The 12,364-nt window shown below is 36.7% G+C and overlaps 2 protein-coding genes across 2 annotated transcripts; both read left to right on the forward strand.

Annotated features, from left to right (window-relative positions):
- The first annotated feature begins 1,837 nt into the window (after nucleotides 1-1,837).
- On the forward strand, nucleotides 1,838-8,171 carry LOC139133667 (polycystin-2-like protein 2). Its single transcript, XM_070700420.1, has 7 exons — nucleotides 1,838-1,849; nucleotides 2,248-2,325; nucleotides 3,229-3,368; nucleotides 4,732-5,003; nucleotides 6,792-6,875; nucleotides 7,325-7,434; nucleotides 8,052-8,171. The coding sequence occupies exons 1-7, from the start codon at nucleotides 1,838-1,840 to the stop codon at nucleotides 8,169-8,171; spliced, it is 816 nt and encodes a 271-aa protein (XP_070556521.1).
- Nucleotides 8,172-9,249: 1,078 nt separating this feature from the next.
- On the forward strand, nucleotides 9,250-11,426 carry LOC139133772 (uncharacterized). Its single transcript, XM_070700539.1, has 3 exons — nucleotides 9,250-9,451; nucleotides 9,975-10,140; nucleotides 10,421-11,426. The coding sequence occupies exons 1-3, from the start codon at nucleotides 9,278-9,280 to the stop codon at nucleotides 10,492-10,494; spliced, it is 414 nt and encodes a 137-aa protein (XP_070556640.1). The 5' UTR covers nucleotides 9,250-9,277; the 3' UTR covers nucleotides 10,495-11,426.
- The last annotated feature ends 938 nt before the right edge of the window (nucleotides 11,427-12,364 follow it).

The raw sequence follows: 12,364 nt of genomic DNA on the forward strand, positions 1-12,364 counted from the left end.
AAGGGTCGTGCCATCGCCTAGGAAACGGAGGGTGCATTAATTGTTGCATTTCGATGCACATTTTGATTATATTCAGAAGATTTTGTGGCCAAAACTCAGATAGAGAAGCATTTATATTCACATCTCACTTATTCAAGACTGGCTGAGAGCAGCACTTCCATTCAGTTAACATCATTACGCCATTTATTATGCCAAGAAAGATGAAGCCAATACATTTTGCCCTCCCTGGTCTCAGCAGAAATGGTTATACCTTACAGTTTTTTCCCACGGAATGAAAACAAATGTACTTGGGCTGAGGCCCAAGTACAATAAATAAACTTGAGAAGAAAATATATTGCATCATGTTCATGATAAGCATTATCCCATCACTTTTCTTTTCTTACAGATAAAGGAAGGTTAAACAGTTGCACACGCACGCCGGTAAGAGTACAGACTCCCGTTCCGCTTCTGTCGATGGTATCTCCCTCTAATTTCCTGTGCTTGATGTCTTTGCATATTATTCAACGTCCAGTGTATAAAGGGTCTTAAAAGCTGGACACAGCCATAAAGGAAGCTTCGAATTTTTCCATTGCTCGCAGTTTCCCGATATACTTATAAAACCAAATGAATACTAATATCTCTAGGACTGTCGCAATCAACCAAATGTTTAATTTCCGTCGTCCCTATGGCAATGGACCACTTGTACATGTATGTTGATATTTTGAAATTCCTCGGTAAATCAAGACTTCTGCCATTAACATATGATTTTTCTCATGTTATAGCTACAGATAATCATTCGTTTTCGACAACACGACATTGTAGAACATGAGGTTATCCAGAGATTGCTTGAAGCCATGTGGACTGTGTTTGGAAGGTGTGTTGCTTTACAGTGCTTTGTTATGACTGCGTATTATCATGTCGTAATTGAAGAATGCTCTATACAAATCGTGGTCATCTTCATCATCATCATCATCTTCATCATCATCATCATCATCATCATCATCATCATCATCTTCTTCATCATCATCATCATCATCATCATCATCATCATCATCATCATCATCATCATAATCATCATCAACAACAACAACAAAATCACCAATATCATCATTACCATGGTCGTCATCATCATAATCATCACCACCACCACCACCACCACCACCACCACCACCACCACCACCACCAACAACAACAACAACAACAACAACAACAACAACATCATCACCATAATCATCAAAGTTACCGTTCTGACCGTGAAATAGAAAATCTTTGTCACTCATTCAAGTCATTCTGCATAGTTTACTTGATCCTCCCAAAATTCTTCTTGACAGCAGGATTAAGTAGTAAGCCTAAATGTAAAGCGACGTTTGTGACTCTTAAAATCTTGCTCTACTTTGTCTTGTTTTAATATAGACGGGCTGCCGTGACCGAGTTTTTGCTGGATATCGTTTACATACTACTGTGGTCGGCACTTGCTGTGATAAAACCCGATGCCAGAGCATGTTACTACATTCCAGGAGATATTTGGAGAATTATTCTTTGGGTAATAGCTTACGATATTCATTAGAAGCAAATTAACAATCGGTGTGGAGTATGCATATAGCACACTATCGTGAAAAGTGGTCCCGACTTGGAGTTGCAATTTGCAAATTTGTCCGAACTGGGAGGTGAGCAAGGCAATAGTAGTACCCCGTCGTACACAAGTCCTTCAATCAGCTGAGAACTGCTTTCTACTAAACTCCAGACAACACGTTAAATCTTGGTCTAACAACGGTTTACACGGTAGACGGTATACGCAACAGCTACTGATGACCAAGAAATATCTTGAAAGCATGTCGAAGTACAACAACTATAGACTATGAAGTCCTACGTTTTGGACGAAACGTTGTGTCAACGTTGCTAACGCAATAAACAGAAAACATACAACCAGATCAGTAGACGCGTGTAAAAATATTCATCGGCTACTATAAACTGTGATGTGATAATAATTACTGTGCGGTTGAAGGAAAATGACATGATTCTAGCCTGTGGAAAATATTGTATTCTGGAAAAAGACCACATGCCCCAGGGTGCTCTGTGAAAGGTTGTATACATTTATACATAAAATATATTTCATTTTGCCATTCTAGTTCATTTTCCTTCCTTGAAAGGTTTAAAATTGAGTCACGCGTAACGTAATACAAATCAATTAACCATCAAATCAACTTCAAGTAAACTTCATTGTACGAAACTTGTTGCAAGTAAGAATTGTTGGTCTTCTCTTTGCAGATTGTGGCCATTTCCTTCACTCTTTACTTAATTGTCCAAGAACTTCTTGACTTTGCTAATTCTAAGCACAAAGTGGACGTAAGTACAAGACAATATTCATCCTTCATTACTGTCGTTGGTCTATATCTACTTGTGACCGAAAGGGGAAATGAAAAACGGAAAGTAATGTGCACGTGAAAAATGTCACTATACGTTACACATCTCATTGTATACTATATTTGGAAAAGTAATAGGTGGCCTAAAACAACATGTTTGTCCCTTTAGTTAATCCAATCCTCTGTTTAAAGTCATAGATTAGACAGATAGATCATTAGACAGACAGACAGACAGACAGACAGACAGACAGATAGACAGATAGATAGATAGATAGATAGATAGATAGATAGATAGATAGATAGATAGATAGATAGATAGATAGATAGATAGATAGATAGATAGATAGATAGATAGATAGATAGATAGATAGATAGATAGATAGATAGATAGATAGATAGATAGATAGATAGATAGATAGATAGATAGATAGATAGATAGAAAGATAGATAGATAGATAGACAGACAGACAGACAGACAGACAGACAGACAGACAGACAGACAGACAGACAGATAGATAGATAGATAGATAGATAGATAGATAGATAGATAGATAGATAGATAGATAGAGATAGATAGATAGATAGATAGATAGATAGATAGTTCAGTCAACCGGTCAATCTATCAGTTGACATATTCCACAAACTAGACGATATATTGCAATGACACAAATTTAGGGCGATATTTTTTCTCATGTAAAATATATTTTTTGCTTTGTAGTATGCGTATCAGGTTTATTTCTATCCTTCTTTCTTACAATAGCGCATGCTTTTTTTCTTCTTGAACCTTAATTTTATTCAAATCAACGCTCCCAGTACAGTATCTTCTCTCCCTGAAAACAAACACTAATATCATCAAATTGATAATTTGTGTCATTCATTTCCCCAGGCTTGGAAAGTGTGGAAACTCAATCTCATCGAACAAGATTTTCAGGATTGCCATCCAAGATGGCCACTTGAAAAAAAATGGCTTGAAAAAGAAAAAGAAGACGTGGAAAGTGTGAAACCATCGTACTTCCACAACTATTGGTGAGAACACAAGCTAATGTTGAGACATCTTGGCGGAACTTAGTCAAAGTATAGACTCATGATTGTTCAGACTTTGACAAATTTCCTTCAGGGTACATTGAAAACGTGTTTTTCACCTTATAGGCACCGGCCTGAGTCTGTCTTTGAAAAGAGTGTTGCCGTTTTGTGAGACCTTATCGAATCAAGCAAATTTCCATGTAACTTTAATTTTAGAATGTTCAAAATGCAAATCCACTCGACGGGTTATATATTTTGACAATCACGGTTACTACGCAAATTGTAGGGTGACCGAAGACAAAAACAGTGAATTACAGTAAATGCGAACAAAATAAATTTCAAATTTAGCGACGTTTCTGTTCTACTCTGTTCACGAATAAGTGTTTCACTTAAATACTTTTATTTCGATCAAAACATGAAATCTACATTATGTTTACCAATTGTTGAGGCACATTCCTGAGATACTGTACACCATATACTGGGTACATTTGAAAGAACCATCAATGTGACACGATCAAAGATGTTCTAAAGAAGCATATGTTGTAAAGTCATGATCACTTTTCCTAAAAGCAAAATATTAAGAAACTGCCATATTGGACTTTGTCTTTTAGTTATGAGACACAAGTAGGGCCACATTTAACCTAAGGGTTGTGCCAGGCACGGAATATATTCCAAATGACTGCTGCTGAACTGTCCATTCAATCTCCGAAGCGAATTGATCCGGGGCTGTGCTCATTATTTTAAAACCATAGGTCTTCATTCTCTTGATAGAACGAATTTCTTTTAATATTCATTGAAAATGAAAATTAAAGTTGTTTAAAATGGAGTGCTGTTTGTCAATTCATTCAACATAACGCACAATTTTAGTCAAATGAATATTCGTCATCGTCATCCATAATAACTCCTTATTGGAGTACTGAAACAAAGCTCATTTAAATAAATGAGTATTATTTTATTTAGGTAATTAAGTATCGATGATTCATTGATTGAGAAAACAGTGAATATTTGAATTTAAGTTTGTCTGTTGAACTTGAAATTGTGTTAGCATCTAAAATATCAATGTCTTATCAAGTTGTAAGTAGAGTGTTTAGTACTTTAAAAGATTCAAGAACGGTTTCACAGTATCAGAGAGCCTGTAAAACCTCGCTGTTAATGGCCAATCGTCCATATTGAATGAGTCTTTACGAGCCTGTGTGACTTAGATGTTGAATCCCACTGTACTGATAGTGGTGATGAGCCTTGTTTCTATGACGAAACACCAGAGCCAAACATGATCGAAAGTCCTTTTTTCTAAATTCAATTCACCTGGTGTCATCTTACCTTGGAATGTGGCTAGTTCACTCTTCTGTTTTGCGTTGCATTGCAGGAATATTTTTGACTGGTGTGTCTATATCCTCCTGATAATTTGTGTTGCCTTCCATGTCATTGACATCTTCATCGTCTCTGATGAACTCTGTTGGCCAGAAGACAACATCAATGCCACGTCGCCCGCCGTTGAGACGACTGGAATAGGAATCTTAGGGGATGAACGTGAACTCGAGAGCTGGGCTGCCAAAATCCACATTCGACTTTTTGCCATCACAATAATCTTTGTCTGGCTTAGGCTTTTGAAATCTGCGAGGGCATTCAAGTCACTTGGTGAGTGTTCAGTCTTACGGAAGGTCAAAGTGTGTGAATACAATATTGTTTGAAAAAATGTGTGACTTGATGGGGAATTAGTCAGTTTGTTTGCCCCAAAAGGCCAAAAGTAAAAAAGTGTTCATTCCACGACGTTTTTTCTTGGCTAAAACACTTTTAGGATCGAGTGTATAAAGTGAGGTAGGTCGGGTAAGCAAAAACAAGTATTTTTTGCTTCACCGGAAAATTGAGTAATGTCTCCATCATTTCACGTTAGTGTAGTATGCGCCTCGAAATTCAAGTACTTATTACCTTTGCTCAAATTTACCTCACGGAATCTTTCAACCATTCGTTTTCAAAATCAAGAATAAAAATTGTGGGTCACCGAGCAAATTTTGCAACTAAAGAAACAAATTACTCAAGATTTACCGATATATGAAATTCAAAATGGCCGCCACCCATGTGTTAACTTTATGGAGAAAAATACAATTTCCGACTCTCGAAAAACTAAGACAGTCAAAATTTTTCTAAGAGCTTTAAAGTCGATCAGAAAAGAATTTTAAAAGTTTGACAGTCTGCATAGCTGTCCCCGAGGCGCGTTCTACCTTAAACAGTAGGAAGTACGTACATGATATTAGGTTTCTCCCCTTGGTGTTCGGAAAACGTTATTAAGCTTGGTTTACCGCTGTAAATGTAGGACGCAGGACGAACGAGTTCAAGTTTAAATGATTGCTGTCACTTTGACACATAAGATGAAGTAATGTCCTACAGACTTTAAACAAGTGGTCACTTGTAGCGTACCCTAGATTTTCCTATTGAAAGATCAGGAGTTTGAGATAGAGGGACTCAACCTAGCACCCAATAGAACTGTTTAATTTCATTTAAATTCTTCTCAAAGTTCTTCCTTGCCTTGAATTGCGCTATCTTATAAAGGGGGGGGGGGGTTCAATCATTCACAATGGTTTCAGGCAATTAAAGTTGCTCATAGAGGTCGCTCTACCCTGGGTAGGAATTTCCCTTGGTCGTTTCAATGAATACCAGACAATCACTGTCAAGCCAGGTTGTTTGATTTGATCAAAACTATTACATGCCACAAAGAAAACAAAGGTCACTGCTTTCAGCAATGAAATCACTGAAAACACCAAAGTGTGAACTTGAAGACAAATTTAGTAACACTTTATTTGGTAACGGGTATTGCTACCTTCAAGTTGTTTTTTGTTACCCTGAAGTATTTCGGAGCATGACGCTTAACTATCTGCTTGGTGAGCTATATGTAATATAATGGACCTTTTTATTAGTAAAACAAGTGTCTAGCTTTCTGGGTTGATGAACCGCATAATGACTCAAGGGTTCATGGTACAAGAAAAACGTATAAGGCGACAACTTGCAGATAATTAAAAAACATCTTTTTCTTTTCAAATACTAAGGCAAAGCAAATTAAGAATGTCAATGTTTTCAACACCAGCAGCACATGGCATACTCGATAATTACCCGCTGGAGCTGCTTTTGCTTTCAAATATATTCCATATCATGTCGTAATTTTTCTGACCTCTTAATATTATTGAATAATTTAACGTTGTTCCATATGGAAATGCCAGTTGCACACTTCATTGAATCATTTTAGTATTGTTAAGTCTAGAGAAAACGGATTAATTTCGCTCTTTATTATCGACACTGAAGCAAATCTCGGGGCTTAAACATCATGACCATTATTGGATATCCTCCTAGGCGATTATTGATGATGCGCGGTTCAATTTCAGCAAATTTTACATACGTAATGAACCTTTACCACTCTCTCATTCCTGATAGGTCCTTTCATTGTTATGTGTTACAATATCATTGGTGATGTTGCCAGATTCTGCTTCCTCTATTTCATCGTGTACATTCCTTACAGTAAGTATACAACACTTTCTAGTCACATGGTAAAATTGCCTCAGATTGACAAGGCTGAGTATTCATACATATTTGAGATTTGATCTTTACGTTAAAATTTACTCTTTGTGTAAATAAATTTTAAATTTTATATCTAGATTCGACTTGAGACGATAAGTTTCAAGCACGAACTACGGTTTACTGTTGGACATACATAATTCTATTTACTATCACCATGTACACCCAATCTGTCCTGTGATATTTGAAGGACCACTCATAGTTTATAATCGGCAAAAAGTTGTATCGTTATGCAAACACAATTAACGTTTTCACTTGCATCTTCAATACAAGGAAGCTTTAGTTTTTATGCAGTACATGAATCACTATGTCACTACGTTCCATTTTGTCAACTAACTTGTCTCCATAATATGTTTTAGGTTTAATAGTTATGTAACAATTCATAATTTCAGCCTGTTCATTCTGGATGATGTTCGGTGGTGACGTAGAAGAGTTCGAGACCGTCTCGGAGACGCTCTTCAGTTTGTTCAGGATGACCCTTGTCGATGAATACAACTATGAAGTAAGTCAAACTCGAACAGTTTATTATAGTTGTGCTCTGAAAGTTTTGCATATTTAGTTAACTCTACCACGTCATCATTCACGTAGAGAGCCAAAGGGTTATTTTTGTAGTTGAAATGAACTTTTTGGTGAGTTTTGGAGTACGACTATGCCAGGGATATCATCATCAAATTTGTACAGTCAGAATTTCATGTTGACTTGGTTTTGCCGAAATGACTCTTTAAACCATTTAATAGTCAGTTTAAAAGTTCACGTAACATTCAGTCCGTCGAATCATATTTTGTTTCTATTAAAACTGAAATATTTGTTGAAGTGTGGTTGCTATATAACAAAACAACTCTTTTTATTATTAATTATTGCATGAACTGATTCACTGACAATCGACTCAATGAATACTTTTGCTGAAGACAAGGTCACAGTCGACATCTTATTATCATGTTAATTTCTTTTACTTGAGTCGTCATGAAGTTTTAAACTTAATAGTGTCAATATGATATATCTGTGACAGAACACACACAATTAAACTTTTTAACTTCTAGCCCCTTTACGTTTTGAGTTACTCCGAGATGAGTGTTTAGTTTGCGACTTGAGTATGAGCACTTGTTATCTGTACCATAGGGACTGAAGGAAGAAAACCCTGTCATGTGTGATATACTGGTTGGTACCTACCTGGCAATCTCTGCTATTGTTATGCTTAATCTCTTCATTGCTATGCTCAGCGAGACATTTGTTAGGTAAGCTAAGGATGCTATCCCCAGTCAAATTTTAATTCAGAATCTGTAAGTCACGGGGGTACTGTCCTCAGTAACACATTAGTTTGGTAACACTCCGTGAAACTATTGTTTGAAAGAGTTACACTTTCGCTCAAACATTCAGTCAGTAAACTTTTAATTTTAATCAGATCATTCCCTTTTGAAATCAAGAATACAAATCAACGGTTCTCGCGTAAATTATTTATTAGAGACACACATTAACATTATTATGAACCCATGCAAATCGAAACGGCCGGCATCCCAAAATTAACTCTACGGTAAATATTAAATTTTCTATTTTCACAAAACAAAGATGGTGAAAACTTTAATTACTTCGCGAGCTTCAAAATGAGCGCCCACATGTGGTAGACAAAGCAGTGACGTAAACGTTTAGGAGTTCCGAATATCCATCACTAAGTCACTGAGGTGCATTCTAACAACAGTGACCTGACCTTACTTCTTATCTATGAATACTTCAATGTGCCAGTATTACAGAAAAGACGACACTCGATTATTTGAATGCAGCGAAAGAAAGATAATGTTTTTCTTCGCATATCAATTGGCATAGTTTTACAACATTTTAAAAGTATAATTCCGTGTGCTATATAGCTATATTGAACGTCAAAAACGTAAGATACATCTCCACGAAATACGACTTCTACTAGATTTTAGACAGAGGAATATCGACAGATGCAATGCTGAATGTCATTGTGTTGAGGTAATTGATGGTGTACCGTGTATACTTCTTTTGCCAACTCTGTATATTTACAGGACATGGTACTATCTAATAACTCATGGAAATTTCTAAGTAATCGCCATGGCTGTATTAAGAGTGGTCGATTTTTTAAATTAACAACACTCAACATTCGGGAATTGAAACCCTTACGATTTCAAACGTGATAGAAAATACAGCCACGATGTCATTAATAAATACGTGTATTTCTGTTGCCAGGCCTGGCATTTCAGCGATACTTATGGCCATAACGCTCATATATTGATTGTCATTTTAATTAAAGAGATCAGTGTAACAGAAATGATGTTGCCATTTCTTTATTTTATAGGATCCACGATAATGCGAGTTCCAATGCTCTGATGGAAAGAGCTGCGATTCTAGCGTGTTTACACGACAACCTCTCTGATGAGAAGAAGCTGGCTTACTATAAACACGTACAGACAAAGAGTGCACCAATGGTAGAGTACTATGACGACGATATGGCCCTGGAGGGAAAAGACAACGATGTCAGGAAGGTTACCTTTCAAATAAAGGTGAAATATTTATTCATTAACTTTACAGAAACGACCAAGTTTATATGCATTATATTTTTGAAAATAGGTTTGAAGAAAAGAGTGAAAATATACTAAAAAGAAGTGGGTACTGTCAGAAACAAACGGCTACTTCGTATTTTTATTAAAATGAAATTGAAATTCCTGATTTTTAGATTGCCTTGCTTTTAATGTATTTGCTATCATCAAAAATGATTGGATAATACAATTTCAGCAAGCTACTGATAAATCCTACGCTGGCCCAGTGAAGTCTTCCTCTCATACTGCATGAAATCGAAATCAGTTGTGATGATTCTTTGCAAATCTTACGTGTGTCAGCAGAAGTCAGTGCTAAAACTCAAGTTATTATGTGTACTTTATCTTGTTTATGGGTGACCGAACATGACCTCTGTCAGCTCACAGACATGTTTTTATGTTTGTAATGAAATAAGGCAAGGTGTCGTTGTGAGACACCTTGTGGTTTTTAATGAGATATTTTCGGTGACTATTTTTTTTTAAAACGCAGGATCAGATGGCCTCTCTGGTGGAGACGGTCAACAAAAAAGGATTGAACAGTGGGGAAGAGCAGCAACTGCACGAAATACATCGCATCAATCTAGAGTTAAACTCCCTTAAGGCACAAAACGAGAAGGCGATGGCTAGTATTCACGAAATTTTGGACATACTGAGAGGTATACTATTGTATTATCTCGCTCACTCTCTCTGTCTCTCTCTCTCTGTCTCTCTCTCTCTGTCTGTCTCTGTCTCTGTCTCTCTCTCGTTCGCTCGCTCGCTGTCACTCTCTCTGCTCGTACGCGATCTGTCCATGACTATCTATCTTTCTGTCTTCTCCTTCATTTTCCTAAGGCATCTAGGAGTAACATGTGAGACAATAAATATATACTAACGAAATCAAACAATGCGATTTTATGGTCTGCCTTTGATTGATTGTTCGTTTCTTGTTTACTGCAGGTCCAGGTCGTTTCCGACCCAACAATCGCGCTGGTCAAGGTACTTCCCACGGACGTCGTGGCGGTAATGACTAGCACGTAGGCGATAATTCGAAATACATCAAGAAATGTTGAGAAAAAAAAACCAGCGAAACTTCCGCCACCCATATCACTAAAAATTAATTGGTATTGATAACTCAGGATTTCCATTAAAGCTTTCGTAAATTACCAAGTGTAGGCTTTCAATATTAAGCTCCGCTTTTTCAAGATTTAAAAAACATGTGTGTATAAGATGGAAATACATATTATAATGGTGACTGTCACCAAAACGCTGATATGTAGTGCCATCTGCTGACATTTCAGAACATGCAGCGACTCGAAAGGGCGCTGATGTTTCATTAAATATCAACAAGTTTTCGCCCCGTTAATAGACAACATCTAGAAAACTTCAGTAATAAGCACGTTTTAGTTAATATCTGTAAAAGCAGGAATCTAAATTAGTTAAGCTCAAAAACTTGAATTCTAATATTCAATTGTTTGTAGGATTTAACGTTCTTCCTTCTTACATTTTTCTAGATTTTATTATTGATCTAAGTGAAGGTATTTTATTCACCATAAAATGTTTTAAGGGGGCGCTGCACCCAAAACAGCGTATTTAGCTAAAAATAATTTTTTTACAAACATTCATTCAATATTAATTAATGTGTTAACCCAAGATTAACATATTTGTTGTGTTCACCTTTTGTCTTGTCAAGCAGTCGTAAGTTGTGTGATAAAGATGCAAATGTATGCAAATCACCCGATTTCCTGGTTTATCTTTTCTCCATATTTGAAGATTTCCGAAGAATTTAACTCCACTCTGGCTGGGTCAAATGTTCTGAAATTTTCACATGTTCTTCAAATGCTATATAATAACCAGATGTGAACTGAGTGCGCTCACATGTTTTACAACAGGCTCATTAATAGTAGTACTCTTCACCACAGAGTAACATAAACAGAGTGGCAACGCTTGCATGCCTTTTGTTCCATGGTCGTCTCGGTAGACTATTGGCTTTTCATATTAAAGTGAGCTCCAAAGGTGTTAACTTTTTGGAGGCTTTGTTTGTGGTTGGTAATTACACGAGATTATGCGAAAAATACGACGAGATGGCATCGTACTGCCAGCCGCGTAGCAACCATAGTTACTTTGTGAGCTCTCAGGCCAGAAACACTGCTTCACGCCAATCAAACATAAACACGCCAGCAGTTTCATAAACATGTCCTTCCTTGACACACGTATAAAAGAGGGTATGACTGACCGTAAACCATTGAGTAAAACCAGACAGTATCGATAAAAGACTTTCAAATTTGGTTCAAACACACTCATTATATATTCATAAAAATATGAGAGGAATTTTTAAAACGGTAAAACTCATTTTCCTGAAGCTCAAAACAATCCCGTTTTCGCCAGCACGTCAATTCTGCTCAGCACCACACGACAACAACAACACAAACTTTGCCAAACATACTTTCGCTTAACAATTGGCGAAAATCCGAAAATTACCGAAGGATTCAGGGTTGGCACTCTTCGGAAAAGAGAGGCGAGAGCAACCTGAGGCGAGGCGAACATGGATGGGTTACGTAACCGCTTCACGCCTTAAACAATACCCGTTGCCACTCTATCTATGTTTCTCTATGTCTTCACAGAACAATAAGATATCTGTTATATCATAATATGTAGCAGGTTTCATCAATTTTCACACAGTACTCTCAGAGTTAAGTCACTAATTACAAAACATAATTTAATATGCAAATAAGCTGTTTACTAACTTGACACTGCTCAACGCTTCATGGGACAATTAGATATCTATCAGATAAACATATGTAGCACGTTTCATTAAATTTACGGTAATACTGTAATTTTGGAGTAATATCACTAATTACAAAGTTCATTAAATATGCAAATAAACCCTCAATTAACTTGAAA

Source organism: Ptychodera flava, chromosome 5 (assembly GCF_041260155.1).
Source record: "Ptychodera flava strain L36383 chromosome 5, AS_Pfla_20210202, whole genome shotgun sequence".
NCBI lineage: Eukaryota > Metazoa > Hemichordata > Enteropneusta > Ptychoderidae > Ptychodera > Ptychodera flava.